This window comes from Cervus canadensis, chromosome 19 (genome assembly GCF_019320065.1).
Source record: "Cervus canadensis isolate Bull #8, Minnesota chromosome 19, ASM1932006v1, whole genome shotgun sequence".
Classification (NCBI taxonomy): domain Eukaryota; kingdom Metazoa; phylum Chordata; class Mammalia; order Artiodactyla; family Cervidae; genus Cervus; species Cervus canadensis.
Window position 1 is genome coordinate 20,869,682 of NC_057404.1, and position 19,643 is coordinate 20,889,324.

The window sequence follows — 19,643 nt, forward strand, 5'->3', positions numbered from 1 at the left end:
TAATATAGAAAGATTAGAATTGGCATTGTCTTAATTTTTTATCATAGAGTTTATTCTATATATTGGGCTATTTATGTGAAATAATTCCTTTGTCGTTGAGGTTTAAACACTCTTTAAGGCTCTTTGAACACTGTTGTCAGGCTATAGTCTAGAAAGCTTTGTGGCATATGAATTCTTTGACAAATTCTAGGACCACTTTGTGTTGTGACCGTTTCCTGAATAGATCATGTGCCACTTACTACATCTAGAAAATACTTAGGGCTTGCCTCACCCCACTGTTAAGGTTCCAAGGCAGCTGGATAACTTGTATCATTTATTTGTCTGGTTTTTGTTTTTGGTTTTGTTTTTTTTGCCGAGTGTGTATGTAAACATGTTTTATTTAGCCTTAGCGAGTGTTACATCTGCAGCCCAAAGTTGTACAGTTTGAGCTTTTCCCTTTTTTGTCCCAAAAGCCACTTCTCATGGGTCAGGGAGGTCCTACTCAAAAAATTACTGTCTTTTTAAAGCTTTCTAGCTCATTAATTTTATTATTTGGAAAAAAACTAAAAGCTGTGTTTCTCTAGGTCTTTGTTAACACTTCGGATTTCAAAGTTTCACTTTTGGGCGGCAGTTGACTCAACAGTAATGACACAGAGCTTGCCAAAGTTGGTGTGGACATCACCTGATTGTTAGTATCTGTGGAATCACAGATCCATACCTCCTTACAGATGTTGTACAATTTGTCACACAGACCCAGAGAGAACATGTGAACACCAGTTTTTATGGACAAAAATTATTTTTAAATAACTTTAAAGTTTGCATCAGTACATTTTTATTACACTGTATTTTGTTCTAGAAGAAATAGATGAAGTGTATTTTTTTCCCCAAAGTATGTTTTATACTTCTATTTAGATGTACATTTTCCAGAACTACAGTTTTACCCCAGAATTCCAGGAAGCCACAAGACCTCTTATATAATAACAAGCATGTGGTTTGTGATTCTATATAGTTTATAAGGGCTCTATGCAAGAGTTATAAAAGAAAATTGAAGTTTGAGTGTGTTAAAACCTCCCCACTCTTACTTAGCTACTTAGATTTGATTCCTGGCTTTGATACCTACCTTTCCACTGCAACACACTGACCTTGTAGAAGAATATTAAACTCTGGTTATACTTATTGAAGTTCACCTCCTGACCTTGTTTATGCTTGCTTCAGCTCTAACTATTGAATGTTCATGTCTTTGAAATGTTCTGGAAAATATATTTCATTAGCATCAGACCACTTACAGTTTACTGTTCATTTGCTAGTTAGTATTCTTTTCAGCTGATCAGGGCAAAAAGGGAGCCTTTTGGTTTTGGACATGTAAATAATTGTATGATACCATCCTGTTAATGATGTTCTAGTAGCCTTTTAGACCTCCAAGATTACCTGGCAGTGTGAGTCCTTTCTTATATGTGCCTAAGGGCATTCTTATCCACATGCTCTTGTTTAAGCAGAGCCTTCTATTGCTAATGCTCTTCACTTCTCCCTTGTGGGTGAAGTGAAGTGAAGTTGCTCAGTCGTGTCCGACTCTTTGTGACCCCTTGGACTATAGCCCACCAGGCTCCTCTGCCCATGGGGTTTTCCAGGCAAGAATACTGGAGTGGGTTGCCATTTCCTTCTCCAGGAGATCTTTCCGACCCAGGGATTGAACCCGGGTCTCCCGCACTGTAGGCAGACGCTTTACCATCTGAACCACCAGGGAAGATCCCACCTTATCTTCAACAGCTCTCCTAAATGCCATTTTCTGAGTAAGTTTTCCTTGTATTTGCTTAGGAAATAAACCCTTTAAAAATCTTATGACATGTTTTTTATGTCACTGTACTTCCATTCCACCTCTAATCTTTCTTTACAAATTCTAAAAGCTTTAAGAGCAGACTCTGATTCATTTTCTGTGTCAACTGCTTGCATATTCAGGCATCTCCACCTTAATGGCAGTAATCTTCCTCAAATCAGATGCTCTGAGAAAAATACTAATGAAGATCCCATTTTTCCATTGCTTAAAAAGAAAAATTATGTGACATGTCATTCACAGGTCCCTAATTTTCTAAAGCATATTTAAAATACAGTAAAACACCCACATGAAAAAACAATCATGTTAGTATGTAAATGCTTTGAACCTTACTCACTTTCAATAAAAAGTTCAAATCATTCCTTAAGATTCCTTATATGCTGTGACACCCACTTTGAGATTTTCAGAACATCTATGATCAATTCTGATGATACACCAATTCTTACTGGATTCTAAGTTGAGATTTTCACCCCCACGTGCCATTTCATTTAAAATATTTAGTTGACTTTTGATGATATAGTTATCTTTTGTAAATGTTGCCTGAAAGTATTGAAAGTATGTACATGCTGTACAGTTTGAATATTAACCAAGGAGTGTTTTCTCAGGGAACTCTGTGAGATAAGCTTATTGCCTTACCAGTTATTTTCTTTTGATTTTGTTCTGCTGTTTGAATAATTAAAACCTAATGTAGTCAAGTAATAACCTGAAGATTTTTTGTTGTAAAAGGAAGGTGCTATGATGAACTAAATGAAACTTTGAATTCTTAAATATTAATGTCTTTATATAGCATTGGTTATTAAAGATTAAACCTAATTCCTGCTTATTTACTGGTTTGTAATTGATTGTTTAGTATAAGTTAATGATTAATCTTATTTGAATTGTACTTGGCTTGTAGTTTAAGTTAAATACTGTTTGTATCTAAACAGGTAGTTGTGTCAACTAACATTGCAGAGACATCTTTGACAATAGATGGTGTGGTGTTTGTAATTGATCCTGGATTTGCGAAACAAAAGGTACTTATTTTAGTACTGTAGTACTTTATAAATTAGTGTTGATTTAATAGTACTTATTTGTTACTTGTTTCATGCCTGAAGTTTACTTTTTAGAATTATTTTCCAGTTTGTGTTTCATTTTCAGAAGTCTGTGATTTGAGCCTTTGGTTCTAGCTGGTTTTCACATACTAAGCCCATGTTTATAATCCTATGTTTTTTTTTTTCTTTTCTTTTTTTCTTTTCATTGGTTTCTTTGTGTCTGTGTGGTGATTGTGAATGTTTTATATGTGAATGTATATTCATGTAAGGAGTAGTAAAAAGTACAGGATTATCATCCTTACCTATTAGTTACTCAGTCAGCTAAATTAGTTTCTATTATGTGCCAGGCATAGTACTTGGGGGGAGAAAAAAGTATTATGTTAACCTCTAGTTCAACAGTACTGAGTACCCAAGCACTTGAGCCAAATTAAGGGATTACTCAGTTAATAAATAAAACTGTTTCTTACCTAAGATCTTTGATTGCGCTTGATTATGTTTTATAATTGGGAGAATTTGTTATACATAGTATTCACGTTTTTGTTGGAGAACAATTCTTTAAATTGGCAGCATATAACTGACTTCCTCTGGACTGAGTTCAAAATGTTTTTCTTGATACCCACACTGAACATTGGGTGTTGAAATTGACAAGTTTTTTTTCAGGCAAAAACCTTCAGCACTATTCACCATATAAAAGTAAGGTAAAACTGAAAGTATTTTAAATAAGGAAGAGTAGAGCTATCTCTGTGTTAAGTGACTTTTCATGTTAGCTTGAGTCTCTCAGAATGATGGAGTCAGAATACCTGAAAGAAAGTTAAGGAATGATGAATTCTGTTTCTGTCCCAGCATGATTTATGCTGGTCATCAATACTACTTTGTTTATTTTGGGGTTAACTTTGGGCTTTGGATACTTTCGTTAGATGACAGCTTTGTGTTTAACTGGAGGACGAATTGTAATGTTATTTACGTTCCAATAGGTGTATAATCCTCGAATCAGAGTTGAGTCCCTGTTAGTGACAGCCATTAGTAAAGCTTCAGCTCAGCAAAGGGCTGGTCGAGCAGGACGAACCAGACCTGGAAAGTGCTTCCGACTTTATACAGAGAAAGCTTACAAAACAGAGATGCAGGTAAGGGTTTTACTGTGTCCTTACTCTGTTTTTGGAAGGTTAAGTTAAACTTGTTACCAGAGGGAAGTTACTTCACTTATTTATCTTTTTTGGCACTATAAGCTGTTTAGGTTTTCCCTGTTTTCCCTGAAATTTATGGTGTAGTCTACCAATACAACCCTTTGTTACAGTTCTAAGTCGAATTGGGCAGCAGTGGTAACCTTTCGAACCCTATAAAGATAGCTTACAGGAAGTATCGGATTCCTTTTTAGTCCACAAATACTTTTCTCCTGTCTAAGTCAGTTGTTTAGAAGAAATGCCAAAGTAAACAGCTAAGGATGAGAACAGATATGTTTTTTTTTTTTTCTGGAGCAAGAAGATTATGGGATATTTAACAAAACAAATGTTTTTGTATTTTTCTAGGATAATACTTATCCTGAGATTTTGCGTTCTAATTTAGGATCAGTTGTGTTACAGTTGAAGAAACTTGGTATTGATGATTTGGTGCATTTCGATTTTATGGATCCACCAGGTATAAATTCTCAAAGCATGTTTTATCAGACTTTTTAACCAAAATTGACTATTCCTTTTCCTTCTATATATTAAATACATTTTACCTTTCCTTTGCAATACATCAAGAGAAATTTTGTGTGTTGGCATTAAATCTAAAAGAGTGGAAAAATAGCAGATTCTCTTTTTTTTCCCTATCTTTCAGGGTAACTAAATTATTTTGGGAGTTATTGGCAGGGCATGAAAATGTGAAAAAGTTTCTCTTTTTTTTGAGGGAAAATAATTTGATAAACACATTGTTGAGTTAACAGTTAATGTACTTAAGAAGGTGACATTTAACTACTACTGTACAGACAAGTTTTGCAGTTTTATATGATTCATAGTTTGCTAGATCTCTGTAATTGAATTTGATGGCAGTTTGAGTTTTACATTTGGTCCACTGTAGAAAGAAAAATGAGAGTGCCTCTAATAGTTTGTGCTTTGTCACGTTTTTGCTTATTAAGGCAGCTTGTCTTAATAGATTGCCTTTTCCTCCTAGCTCCTGAAACTCTGATGAGAGCCCTAGAACTTTTGAATTATCTGGCTGCTTTAAATGATGATGGAGATCTGACTGAATTGGGATCCATGATGGCCGAGTTTCCTCTAGATCCACAGCTCGCTAAAATGGTTATTGCAAGTTGTGACTACAACTGTTCTAATGAGGTCCTATCTATTACTGCTATGTTGTCAGGTAATAGAGGGAAAGGAACTAAAAAAAGCCCAGCTCTTCAAAGTTTGGGTGGACTTCACTTTTGGGTTTGTTTTTTAATACTTAGTATGATAGTGAATTTTACAGATGTTTTTAAGGGACTCATTTTGTTTGCTAAATATCTTGAAAAATAGCTTCATAATAATATAGTGTTTACAAAAGTAAAGTAAAGCATTGTACACAAAATGTAGTAAAAAAACATTGGCTCAGATTAAAATATCAGTAAGAAAAGAATAGGTCCAGGACTTCCTGGTGGTCCAGTAGTTAAGAATCTATGCTTCCACTGCAGGGGGTGTGGGTTCCATCCCGCAAACCTCACATTATAGCCAAAAAATTAAGTCTGAAGATACTATAACAGAGTTCTTTGGTAGGTCCATCAGTTTTGCAGTTTATTGCTGAAAGCTCAGGAAGAACTTTGTTCTAGTAGCTGGCACTATTCAAGTGAGCCTGAGACAAACCAAGCTATCATTTAAAAAGTAAACTCTTTCTTCATGTATAAATTGTATTGCAGTGGCAGTCAAATAATTATTTTAAACTTAGTATCAAATAAATAGAAGTAGTAATGTATAATTTTAGGTTTAAAATCTAATCTGGTGGTAATTCTTTTACAGTGGCAGGAAAACACTTGATAAATACGTTTAATAGGTAAAATTGCTTAATTTTAAAAATCTGAAGGAACATTGAGCTGAACAAATACTACCGTTTTTTATTAATAGCTGTAACACTTAATTCACAAATAGTAACTTTGAATTTAAATTTTCCAAAACAGAGAAATATTATTAGCATAGAAATGTACACTGATTCTTACAGCTAAAAACAGAAAGCGTGTTTTTACTGACTGTCAAAGTACTCTATGATACTAATTTCAGTACTGGGGAAGATTGATTTCCAGTTGTAGAGTGGTTTATTGGTCTTATTTATAATTAAATACCTCAAATAATTCAAACTCTTACATGAAATTAAACGAAGAAATTTTTTAAATTTCTAAATACAAGATTTTTGGCTTAGTTTAGATGTATGTTTTAATGATGTGAATTTTTAATTTAAGAATAGCAAAAATGTTTTTTTTTTTTTGCAGTTATGATTGATCAGACTCAGAGCAGATGGGCAGGGCAGTACTGAATCATTTTAATGAAATTGTAGTTTCTTGCGGAGGTGGTGGTAGGTTGTTGTCTGCCTTTTGTCATATATGTGATTTTTGTTAGATTCTCCTGGTTGTAGTTAACCCAACATTTTAGCTTTAGAGAGTGTGGGGTAAGAGTTAACAGATTGTGTTTGTTACCTACCTAGTTTTTATTTTTCTAGGTTCTCTTTTATCGGGCATACTATAGGGTTAGCATTGTTCAAGTTTAGAAAACTAGCTAGCCCTTTAAAAAATTGGTCATTACAATGCAGTTGAGATCTCCCATCTACATCTCTTACTTGTAGTGGTTCTGCAAAGCATGGGGATAACTGGTAGTCTTTAGCACATCAAGAGAGTGAACATTTATGTGCATTAGTTATTAAGCAAGGCATTTGTGGGGGGGTGTTAAAGGGTTAAGAAGTCATGCAACTAAAACAATTTGCTTAGTTTGTAATGCTTTGTTTACCATTTAAGGAGTTTCTGGAGTTTGGGGGTCCTGATACATCTAGTAAAAAATCAGGGGCCTTATTGAGTGCTTCTTAAACCCAATCATTTAACTGGTAGCTAGTTCACATTAACGTTTACAGCTATGAGAGATTTCTGTATTTATATCTGTTACCTTGCTTCAGTTACATTAAGCAAGACTTAATATTTACTGTGATCATGTGTCATTGTTTCTATTTGGCTTCTTTGGAATCATTTTAAAGGGGAAACTGTATGGATGGCAAAGAGTATTTGATACTGTATTTGATCTTGTTGATTATTCCTATTATCTTCTATCTGAACTGATGATTTATAATTTTTTTTATTGACAAAGTTTTAAGAGCTTTAAAAATGTGTTGACAAAGTCCCAAGCTGTTAAGTATTTTTATTTTCATACTGCTTTTATAACTATGGAATTGCTAAAGTGAATTAAGGAAAGTTGTATTTCAAAAAATGTAGAACACACTTTGTAACAACTTCAAGTTTTATGTGATTTAATATTGAGGCTCTAAAAAAATATTGTAGTTCATTTTGATGACCCTGACATAATGACTGTTTCAGACTAATTGTCAACGTTTAAAATATTGGATTCTGCTTTTATATGAGGACTTCGAGTCAAATAACAATTTTTAAAAAGAACTTGGGACTTTATTTGGTAATCTTTTTCTTAAAATGCTGGAAAACTAGGCTGAATATTCCTAGCCTTTTTGAATTTTCTTAATTCAAAGGCGGTTTAACCTTCCACCACTACTGCTATCATCAAAACCCAAGATTTCATGATATTTTTTATGTTACATATGCTTCTGCTCACCAGTGCTAATAGTGATACCCACCAGTTGGTAATAGCCGCAGCACTAGGGAAGAATTACGATAGAAATGTGGCCATAGACTGGTTGGAAAGTTGTTTTTAGTCCTGCAGTGGGGAATTCAGCGGATTGAATGGATGACCTTTTGAAAAATTTTGTTTAGCTAAAAGGCTATTGACACCATAATTCTGGTTATTGGTAGAGCTATCGGCACTGGTTTTTTCAATAAGTTGAGCTTTTAGTATCTTGATGGCCTTCAGAATAGCTGTTTTTGATGCCTACTTTTAGATTTAGTTAAAAATAATCAGGTACTCTGTAGCTTTGAAACCCTCTTGTCTTACAGATGTGGTTAGGTGTTGATGTACCAAATCAAGGTAGTAAACAGTCCAAGATGCAGTTGGAGGCCATCCTGCCCTGCCCTATGCTCTGTGAACTGACCTAGCTAGGCCTTGTTCCTCTGTCTGTGAATGCGTGACTCATCGATATGGGCGTTTGTGTTGGGCCCATACCAACCTTGTTTAGTCCCACAGTGTTTTGTTCGTCCCACGGAGGCCAAGAAAGCTGCAGATGAGGCGAAGATGAGATTTGCCCACATAGATGGAGATCATCTGACACTGCTGAATGTCTACCATGCTTTTAAACAAAGTAAGTATAAATTAGATTGAAGGCACTCTTTTGTCTGAACGTCACTTGCAGCATATAAGGTATTTCTTCATCTCACTTTCATTTATTATCTGTGACAACTTTACGTTAGAAACACAGAGGTGCTTGAGAAAAAACTCCTGACTAGCATTTAAAATAAAAATTGCCCATCTTTTCCAAAGTTGTTTATTTTTATAATCAGGAGGAAAGCACTAGAAAGCTGGAAATACAGAGCAGTAAAAATGAAATGCTGGTATAAAATTTACCACAAACATACAGATTTTGATTTTTTTTTTTTTAACTTTGCCTTTTGTGTGAATAGTTTTGTATTACTTACATAATTATTACTGTCTAATATTTTTCCTAATAAATAGCTCTTATGTAAAATTACTTTTACTAACGAAATAGGAAAATAGGCTACAAATGTGAATGACCAGGTTGTAAGTGGTTCATAAACTCGAGTGGGGGGCTCTTCAGCATTACTTGCAGTTCAGTAAATGTGCATTATTGAGAGGTACCATTTCCTCACCTATAAAATTGGCAAAGGCTGAAGAAAAACAGTCAGAGCTGTGTAGGAGTGGGTCTCGTGCAGTGCAGCAGTCTTAACACCAGAGGTGGGAATAGAAATACATGTTATCTTTATGAAAAGCAGTAGATGTGATGCTACCAAGAACCTTAACAAGTTCATACCCTTTGACCTATAGATAATCTGTGAAATTTTATTTTAGTATTCTTTGGACAGAGATATGATTCAAGTTTGTTATCTCAGTTTTTTATGATAGTAAAGAAAAATGAAAAATACCTAAAATACCCACCAAAAGAAAGATGGCTCAATGTGATGCTGTCGCTCGCTACATGATGAAATATTCTTCTAGCTTTATATCATATTTTCAAAGAATATTTAGCAACATGAAAAAACATTTTCCAAGTTATTTGAAAACACGGAAACAGTGATAATGAGGAATTCACTATTTATAAAAATTAAATGAGAGGAAAATATGACAATAGTCTCTTGAGGTTCATTTTTATAACTTTGAAGTTGTATTTGATAGTCTTAATCTAAGCCTGTTTTTCTTTGAAAATGAGAAAGACATGGCATTTTTCCAGATTCTCTCAATCCACCCCTGTTAAGACTATCCATTGAAAACAGCCAGGTAGATTTTCATGGGTAAAATAACTTAAAAATAGTTTTTCCAAAATCATTGTTTGTCATTCAGTAGCCAAAAACCTTAGTGCTGTTTTTAATTTTGAACTTGACTCCACAAGTTGATTAAGACTGTGATTAATTTTTTAAAATGAAGTGGTTTAGTTCCCTTTTTGGTTTTACTTGCTACTTATACTGACTTTATTTTTTAATTAGATAATACACCTATATGGATGATGCATGTCCCCTCTTATTTTCCCTCTTTCCAACTTTGTAGATCATGAGTCGGTTCAGTGGTGTTATGACAACTTCATTAACTACAGGTCCCTGATGTCAGCAGATAATGTACGCCAGCAGCTATCAAGAATTATGGACAGATTTAATTTGCCTCGTCGAAGTACTGACTTTACAAGCAGGGACTATTATATTAATATAAGAAAAGCTTTGGTTACTGGGTATTTTATGCAGGTATGTGGATAGTACAGGAGTACATGATTAAATGCTTACTTAATATTTGTTTTCTATAAGCAGTGCTTGGAATCCACTTAAACGCAAAATTCAGTTAAAGAATGCCTATAAATAATCTTTAATTATATGTCCAGATTCTTGAATGAACTAATATACTAAGTTTTTACACGTCTAAGTTTACCAAATGGCATAGTTAGGGATCCAGTTACATAGAAATAATTTTACAAGCACTTTTTAAATAATGGAGTCCTTTTATACTAAATAGATATATTGACTATTTTCAGGTGAGTTTTATTAGTTATTTCTTCAATGCAAATTTTGACTTTGGATAAATGTATCAAAGACTTTCTTTGAATCTTGATCTTAATTGGAGATGTATAATTGCACTGGAATGCTGAAAGGAAACAGTTTCCTGGATGGATCCAGAAGTACAATTCACTTTCCTCTCTTTGTGGAAACTAATCACCCTAAAATTCAAATAAGCAACTGTTTTATGCACAATCCTGTAGTGTGATCTTTGCTATTTATAAGAAGACACTTGGGTGCTGGGAAAGTCAGATATGGAATAATGATTTAAGATGAAAAGTAATTTTAAAATATTTCTTTTGGTGTTAAGTGTTTTATATTGGAGTCTGAAGTTACAACTTGTCAGGTAATTGTTATAGTTTAAGGGACATGAAACCAATTATGTTTTTCAAAATGAAAGTGTTTCTGGTGAAAAATTGAAAACACATCAGTCCCTTATTTGAGATGAGGTTGATTTTAGTTATCTTTTAAATATCCCACTTGTTCTTTGATTCTTTCCTTTGGCTATGTATAATAAGTAAGGTGTGGCCTGCCTTAAGGCCAAATGAGCCAAATACATAGAGTGGCCATTAAGTGCCTGGAGGCAGAATGAAAGGAGATCGATGCCTTGTCTGTGTTTGAGATCAGAATAACCGAATGTTTAATGTGGCGTCTTATTCTGAAGTTTCAGTGCTTATCAGAGTTAGGATTTTCACTCCTAAATCTATTACTCAAGCATTTTGGATTTCTGATTGTCTCTTAAAACTAAAATCCATTAGAAATGGGACTTTAAGTGTAGTGCCTGGCAACTAGTAGGTGCTTAGTAAATATTTATTGAGTAAAATTGAGTTTATTTTCTATTATATGTTAATAATTATGAATTGCTCATTTCTGCTTTTCATACATGCTCTATGTTACTAGAGTTCTAGAATTGAAAAGAGCATGTTGTCATCTGCTTTGATATTTGTTAACTATTAGATGATGTCGATCCAATTGACATATTTGATTATATATAGAAATGTAGGCCAAGAAACACATGCATCTCCTCTCTCCTCTCCCCACCCCCCAATTCCTTCTCTTATTACAGCTCTCATTGTGGGTTACTTTTGCTCTGTTTTTCTATCTTAAACATGAATTTTCATCTTTTAGTAATTGTTCATCTACTACATAGTTCCCACCTGGTATTAAAGAACCAGTCTCAGGCAGAAAGACCAAATAGTATATATTAGGCTTTGTGGGCTTGGGTCCCTTATTGAAACACTTCGGCTCTGCCTCCCCTTGTGCAAAAGCAACTTTGGACAAATGGGCATGCTATGTTCCAAAAAGCTTTACTTACCATTTTGAATTTCATGTGATTTCCACTCCAGTATCACCAAGTGTTTCTCTTGATATTTTCCCCCAGCCATTTAAAGGTGTATAAACAATTCTTGGCTAAGACCCCTTAAAGATGTAGGCAGTGAGTTGGATTTACCCTGCTGTAGTTTGCTGATTGCTGCTTTTATTGGGCAGTGGTAAATAAGTCTAGCCATCAGATTAAAAGCAATAGGTGAGACTTGCCTTTCCCTGATTATATAGGTAGCTTTACATCACTTTTGTAACTAGCACGTCAGAAGCATTGTATTAATTTACTGGGTTTCGGTTTCAGGTGGCACATTTAGAACGAACAGGGCATTACTTAACTGTGAAAGATAACCAGGTGGTTCAGTTGCATCCCTCCACTGTTCTTGACCACAAGCCTGAATGGGTGCTTTATAATGAGTTTGTTCTTACAACAAAGAACTACATCCGAACGTGTACAGATATCAAGCCCGAATGGTAAGCTCAGTGTCTTTCATTCTAAAAGTTTTCTTTACCATTTTGCTCAGAATGGAATCTGAAAAGAGTCTTGTCTTGTTCTTCCTTTCACTCTGGGGAACTCGGGTGTTCCCCAGCTAGGGTGTATACTCCTGTGTATAGACTTGGGGCACAAAATGGTGTGGTTATCTCTTAAGAATAATTCCTTTGTGAAGAGGATGGTAGAATTGTTAGTATGGGCAGGGGAAATTTGGAGACAAAATTATACTTGACTAACATGAAGCCATTCTCTTGCTGTTATGATTAACTTGGTCTCCAGGTTAGTCTTTGTATTTCAGCTCTCAGTTATTGTTTATTTATATGTTGGTGCTTTTAAGAGCAAAGCAAGCATTAAAAACTGCACCTCTTTTTGTACCATTGCATATTTGATGCACAAAATGTGATCAGAACTGACTGCCTTTAAGCAAAATTACCCACCCACTGCGGTCCTTTTGTGAATTTTTTTTTCAGGGGCCAGAATCTATTCTGTAACTTAAGATAGGAAATGTCAGCCAGAATGGTGGGACTGAAAGCACTTACTTTAGTTGATGTCACTTGCTGTATATTTTGAGGCTTCTTTCCTCCACATCAGTGACTTTTGACACTTAAATTGTGTAGGACATTACCATTTTATCTTAAATGCTTTGTTGAGAAAAAAAATTGTATGGCTAAATGTTTAAAATTTCACAGGTTGGTGACAATACATCAGTCAGATGTATTCTTTGGGGTATAGAGTTACATTTATGGTTATTAAAACTTGGAAAATGAGAAGATCCAGTCATTTGAATATCAGGGTGTTTCTTGTATGGAACTTGTAATATTGTAACTTTAGAGAGATAGATCAAAATAGTGCTCCAGAGTGAAGAAACTTCTGACCTTATGTTAATGTCTGTGTAAAAGAAAGGAGTATTTTTTTTTTTACAAGAATTTATCTTGAGTGGTTTTTTGTTTTGTTTTTTAAGTTTATGAAAAGTCCACCATCAGAAAATGTGCAGCTTACTAAGACGCGACATTTCTAAAAGTGGTGTTTATAAGGATTAGGCGTTTGTAATTTTAACATTGCCTTGGATTTATAGGTTTGCATTTATCAGTGTATTAATGAATAATGCCTATCCTATCAGCAGCTCCAGTACTCTAATTGTTAATTTGGTGATTTTTCCCCTCCTGGACAGGTTGGTGAAAATTGCCCCTCAATATTATGACATGAGCAATTTCCCACAGTGTGAAGCAAAGAGACAGTTGGACCGCATCATTGCCAAACTGCAATCCAAGGAATATTCACAGTACTGAAATTCAATGCTTAGAACTGAAGTTATTCAGAGGACAGCTTTAAAAGATGAACGAACTGAAAAGTTCAAGTTGTGCTCTTCATGTTGGTTCAATAATGGCCTTTATTTGAAAGCTTTTTAATTTTTCTTTACAGTAAATATTCCATTCTGATTTCATAAATTAAACATTTATGCCTCCCTTTTGTGTTGACACTGTAGCTCATACTGGAAAAGTCGATCAATGTTTTGCAGTTTATTGAAAGTAGTTCTATATATAACAATGTTATAAGCATTTCTTTAGAAATGGTTGAAAATGCTTCTAAAATGTGATTATCGACCATGGTATGCATGATCGTTGTAATTGTTGACATTCCTTTTAGAAGTTGTGAAATGTTACAACTTGTGCTTATGTAGACACAATCTTCTGTCTCGGTACAGAGGCACTGACTTCAATAAAGTCTATTTATACTAATTTTGGCCACAGCACTTTAATATTTTTGTTCTAGTCTCTCTCAGTATGGCTTCTTTTCTTCCCAAGTGTGGGGTTTTTTTTTTGTTTCCTTAAACTGTAAGTGTACTGTGATTCCATATTCATCTTTCCACAGGGACTGCTCTTTAACATAGTCATTAAAGTGGTGTGTTTTAAAGAACATACCGTAGCACTTTGTTAGGTTAGTTAGGATCTGATCTAATGGGATAAAGTTATGTTTTTAACTCAGAATTGGATCCCCAAAGACAGAATAATGATAGTTTTCATCATAAAGTTCATTCTATAAGACTGATTATTTATTTTGTTACAAAATTTTTAGCAGATCTTTTTGTTTTACTTAGTCATTCTCTGCAGTCTAGTCACTGAAACAAATGTTTGTGTTAAATAGACAATAGGAAGTGATATTGTAGATCTTGGTCAGTTTATTGAATTCTTAATGTTGGATGTTTTGTGCAGTGTACAAAGTCAGTATAGTGTGTTAAGATGTGAGTTTCCTTCCCTGTGACAGGCATAGACGTGTTAAACTATTTTATCCACAAATGACCCATGAGAGGGTAGGTGTGACCCATCTTTAGGGTCAGGTGTATTCTTCAGGGTGAGTCCTATCAAAGTGTCCCTAGTATCAGTTCCTTATACTTAAAGCATGCATACTGTACTCATTAATGCCCGGACTCACCTCTTCTACCTATCCCACTCATTAAAAATATTAAATGTAAAAGTAAATTATAAGTGTACATAGTTGGAATTTAAATACTACTTTGAGGCATATATCTAGTATGGTTTGAGGGAGTTAACTGGGAAAGTTAAGAATTTTTCACACTACTGGGATGCTTCTATTAAGTGCCTCGTTTTGCTCCTATGGAGTAATTTATGAGCTGAAATAATAATTTAGGTTTTATTTAAATCAGTTACAAATTTATCCTGGGTTTAACTATTGGCAACATTACATGCCTATGTTGTCTGTTAATCAAATTACACCACAGTATACAGTTGGTAAGTCAGTTGCATATCTTTATAAATCTATCTGATTTTATAATAAATAGCTTTCTAGTGTATGTATCGTTTAACCTTGTGCTTTTTAAAATCTGGAGTTTGACCATCATGTTTTCTTACAGAGACAAGTTACAGAGCAGTGTGTAGAACAGTGTTGGTTATTTATTTGGCAGTTTCTAGGAATGGCTAGTATTCTCTGTATCTGATAAGTGGTGAATATGTGTTGGTAGTGGCTACATGGAATCATTAGAGCAAACTGAGTTTTTATTCCCTATTATCATGCCTACCAAAATATTAAAATCCCCCCCCATAATATTCAGAAAAATATTGTTTGAAGATTTCTTGAGAGATCTCCTTCTCTCTCAAAATAGTAAAATAGAACTTTTTTTGTTGTGAATATAGTTCTCAGTATCTGTTAGGGATTGGTTCTAGGGCCCCTTATGGATACCAAAATCCATGGTTGCTCAAGTCCCTTGTATTAAATGGCATGATGCAGTTGGCCCTTTGTTAACCCAGGTCCCACATCCCTGGATTCAACCAACAGTGGATACAGACTGCAGTATAAGGAAGGACGACCAGCAGCAAATGGAGCCTTTGCTTGTAAATGGTGAGGGAGTTATGACAACCTGGGTATAGGACAGGATAAAATAAATATACTCTTGTTATCAATCCATTTAGCTAGAATCCCCCAAAATAAAAGCTATATGACTTAGTCCTAGGATTTTTAGGTTTGTAAGATCCCTGCAAACAATTGCGCTTCTGTTCTCAATGATTTTAATGGCCATCCCTTCTGCTCAGATACTTTAGAGACACCATTACTTTAGAAGACATCTTAATAGTTCTGTTAGAAATGCTGAGCTGAATACTGTTTCTCTGTAACTGCTGCTGCTGCTGCTAAGTCGCTTCAGTAGTGAATGACTCTGCGTGACCTCATAGACAGCAGCCCGCCAGGCTCCCCCGTCCCTGGGATTCTCCTGGCAGGAACACTGGAGTGGGTTGCCATGTCCTTCTCCAATGCATGCAAATGAAAAGTGAAAGTGAAGTTGCTCAGTCGTGTCTGACTCTTAGTGACCCCATGGACTGCAGCCTCCCAGGCTCCTCTGTCCATGGGATTTTCCAGGCAAGAGTACTGGAATGGGTTGCCATAGCCTTCTCCAGTTCTCTGTAACTAATTGTTTTTAATTCTTATTAGAGTAAAGTTAAATATGTCTGGCTGTTCTGCATGATGCCATTTAGTTATTTGAGTTAACTGTCATCTTTATTGTTTAGGTTGAATAGCCTGTTTCCCCTCAGCCTTCTTCTTTGACCAGCTTTGAACATTCCTGCTTAACTTCTGCTAGGTGTTTTCTGGATTATAGTCAATACTAGGGTCTAAACTGCGCAGAGTGTAATGGGACCTGTATTTTCCAGGGGACCAGACATGCCATTTCTTCTGTTAATGCAAGTCAAGATTGTTACCCTTTCATGCAACCATAACCTTCTAACTTCTGTGAATCTCACTATAAATTTACAGTGTCTAGTTATTACATGATAGTTTTGGATGTGGCTCAGGGCTCAAAATAATATTTGGAGACCTCACCCCACATTAAATGCATTTGTAGCCCATTAAATAACCTTTTAAAGTTAGACATTTTAAAAATTGCTTCTTAAATACTGCTATCAGTCATATACTAAATTTAACCCAAATCTGGGAGTTACTTGTATTTGGCAAGTTTCTTGCATTCTTTTAATGTGTGGGCCTATTTTATTCTGTTTGAAAAGATGCTGGGTTTTTTTTTTTTTGTGGAGTCTTCATTTATAATTAAAAATAGACTGTAGTAAGTGGAACCAGATTGAGAATTCATGATAAAAATGGGAAAACTACATTTATAACTTTTTTTTTAAACATTTCTCTGTAATAGACATTTTCATGGCATTCCTTCAGAGAATTTCTTTATTAATTGCTTAGTAATACTGATCATGTTCATTTTATTAAGTACCAACTCTGGAAGGCATTGTGTGAGTCTATAAAAATAGATTGGTAGTTCAGAGGTTGTCTCAAATTATGGTTTGGTTGGAGTTTTAAAAATGTGTTCAAAGATCTATAATATAAAGCCAAGGGATAATGAATAAGGTAAAGATGAAAGAGCTAATAGGTATCAGAAAGGAAACATGGCTTAAGGATTAGTCGAGTATTGAGGAAAGAGAGGTAAATAAGCAGCCCAGTAAGTTAAATGGGTAAGTGTGAGTCACTGGAAGTGGTGAAGGTCTAGGATAAATAAGCTCACATCCCTGGCTCTGTCTTGCGACAGTGCCTAATGGTATTTTAAACCAAGCTGGAAACTCAAATTTATATGCTAAATCTCCCTTTTAGAAGTTTTAGATCTTTTTATTTTCTTCACTCAAAGCTGGATTCTAGGCAGCCATTCACAACTTTGGGGTTAATAATCAAAATTTTGTGGTGGACATTTCGATGTGTATCAAACAAATTCTAGGATTTCAACAGGCACTGAGTATTTCGTAGACAAATTTACATACAGTAAATTATCTTTTTTAGGTGTAGTTTGATGAAGCTTAACAACTCTATACAGTTGTATAACCATCACCACAATCAATACTCAACATTTTGATCACTCCCAAAGTGTTCCTCTGTCCCTTTGTTCATTAATCCCCTTACTCAATTCCCCAAGAGTTTTGCAAACCAACAAACTTTGTCCTTTTAGTTTATTAGCCTTTTCCAGAAGGTCATAAACTGGTTGCTGTGTTGGAGCCTGGCAGGCTACAGTCCATGGGGTCACAGAGTTGTATACAACATAAACACTTTCTTTCATTGGGCATAATGCTCTCCAGGTTCATCCATGTTGCGTATATTAGTATATTCAGTAGTCCATTATGTATCATATTTGTTTATGCATTCACCTGTTGCTGGAATGTTATTTCCAGCCTTTGTATTATGGGTAAAGCTATTTGCATATAGGTGTTTGTATGGCTGTGTGTGTGTGTGCTGAGTTGATTCAGTCGTGTCCAACTCTTTGCGACCCCATGGACTGTAGCCCACCAGGCTCCTCTCTCCATGCAGATTGTCCAGGCAAGAATACTGGAGTGGGTTGCCATGCCCTCCTTCAGGGGATCTTCCCAATCCAGGGATCAAACCCATGTCTCTTAGGTCTCCTGCATTGGCAGGTGGGTTCTTTACCACTAGCGCCACCAGGGAATGTTTTACCTAGGAGACGTTGCTAGGTTGTATGGTAAGTGCATGGTTAATTTTATGAGAAACTGCTAAGCAGTTTTTTGAAGCGCTTATGCTATTTTGCCATCCTACCATCAATGTGTGTCGCTCTGCAGTCTTGGGTTTTGTAATTACCCATTTTTATTTTAAATTTTAGCCATTTAGGTGGGTATGTAACCCCTCTTCGTGGTTTCCATTTGCATTCCATTAGCAACCAGTTCTTAGAGAAGTTGAGTATCTTTCTACATGCCCGTTTGCCATTCATGGGTCTTCCCAGGCGGTACAGTGGTCAAGATCCACCTGTCAGTACAGGAGACAAATGCAATCCTTGGGTCGAGACTATCCTCTGGAGTAAGAATGATAAGTAGTGTTCTTGCCTGGAACACGGACATGGACAGAGGAGTGTGGTGGGCTACAGTCTGTGGGTCTCAGCGTCAGGTGCAACTGAGCGCACATGTTGGCCTTTCATATCTCTGGTGAAATGAGTGGTCACATCATTAGACTGAATTTATTGTTGAGTTTGAGTTTATGTACTCTGGATCCAAGTTCTTGGTAAGGTATGTAATTTACACGTTTTTGAAGCCTATTGACTTATCTTAGGTTCTTAAGAGTTTCTTTTGAAAATCAGAACTTGTAAATATTGTCGAGAGCCCCCCCCCCCCCCCCCACACACACACCATTTATCCTCTTTTTTTCTTCTTTTCATGATTTGTGCTCTTGGCGTTCGGGGCCATTTTCGACGGTATATTAAGGGAACAGCAAGTATTCCGTCTTGACTGGACATGATGTCTGTACTTTAGTGTGAGGACAGATGAATCTGAATTTAGGTTGGGAGGGCTTTGAAGGCTAGGTTAAAAGTGGATCCAAGTTCACTGCAGAGGATACATTGGAAGTGGTGGGGGACACTGAAACCACTTAGAAAATCATATAATCGAAGTAAGAAGATAGAACCCAAACAAGAATAATAAGAGTGAAAGAGCACAAGATAAGGTAATGATAAAGCAAAGAAATCACTAAAGATAGCTGGTTTAGGAACTTCTCTGACTGTGCTTCCACTGCATGGGGTTCCAGTTTGATCCCTTGTGGAACTAAGATCTCAAATACCATGTGGTACACCCCCCGTCTCCCGCAAAAATGCTGGTTTAGGGTACAAGTGAATGAAATGGCTCGGTGTGCCCACTGTGAATCTAAGCTTCATTCAGGTCATTTTATTGAGATCCCAGTTGCCACCTAAAGAGAGAAATGGCAAAGATTGCAAGTATATAACATTTGATCAAGGAGTTGGGGAGTGAGAGACCAAGAAATAAAACAGGTTGGATGGTGCAGTTAGGGGTAGATAAGAATTGCGAATCTACAAAGTTGTTGGATTAGCCAGTTTACATACATTTAAGGTAAAGACTGCAAACTGGTGGCCAAAAGAGCCAGATTTCTGCCTGCCCGTCTGTTCTGTGTGACCTAGTGTTTCAGACCAGCTAGAGCCATTGTTCAGAAAGGTTTTTCAAAATACTCCGAAGTGAGGCGAGGACAGGCCCACCTGAGTGAGGTTTAGCCTGGCGCTCAGTAATCTGCAACGGGCTTGTGGATATTCCATGTAGGATGACACATTTTCTGTCATTTGCCCGCCCCACCTGGCCTCTGTTAGTCATTGTTGAATGAGAGAGTTTTTGAATTAAGAATTATTTCCAAACCAAAATGAAT

General features: G+C 35.8%; 1 protein-coding gene across 1 annotated transcript in view; it reads left to right on the top strand.

Annotated features, from left to right (window-relative positions):
- Positions 1–13,726, top strand: part of DHX15 (DEAH-box helicase 15) — a 53,040-nt gene extending 39,314 nt beyond the window's left edge. Inside the window, exons 7-14 of the mRNA XM_043438296.1 lie at positions 2,737–2,823; positions 3,816–3,965; positions 4,368–4,476; positions 4,993–5,184; positions 8,137–8,259; positions 9,678–9,868; positions 11,799–11,968; positions 13,159–13,726. Coding sequence (XP_043294231.1) covers positions 2,737–2,823; positions 3,816–3,965; positions 4,368–4,476; positions 4,993–5,184; positions 8,137–8,259; positions 9,678–9,868; positions 11,799–11,968; positions 13,159–13,276 — 1,140 coding nt within the window. The 3' untranslated portion in view covers positions 13,277–13,726. The remainder of the gene's footprint in view (positions 1–2,736; positions 2,824–3,815; positions 3,966–4,367; positions 4,477–4,992; positions 5,185–8,136; positions 8,260–9,677; positions 9,869–11,798; positions 11,969–13,158) is intronic.
- Positions 13,727–19,643: the final 5,917 nt, after the last annotated feature.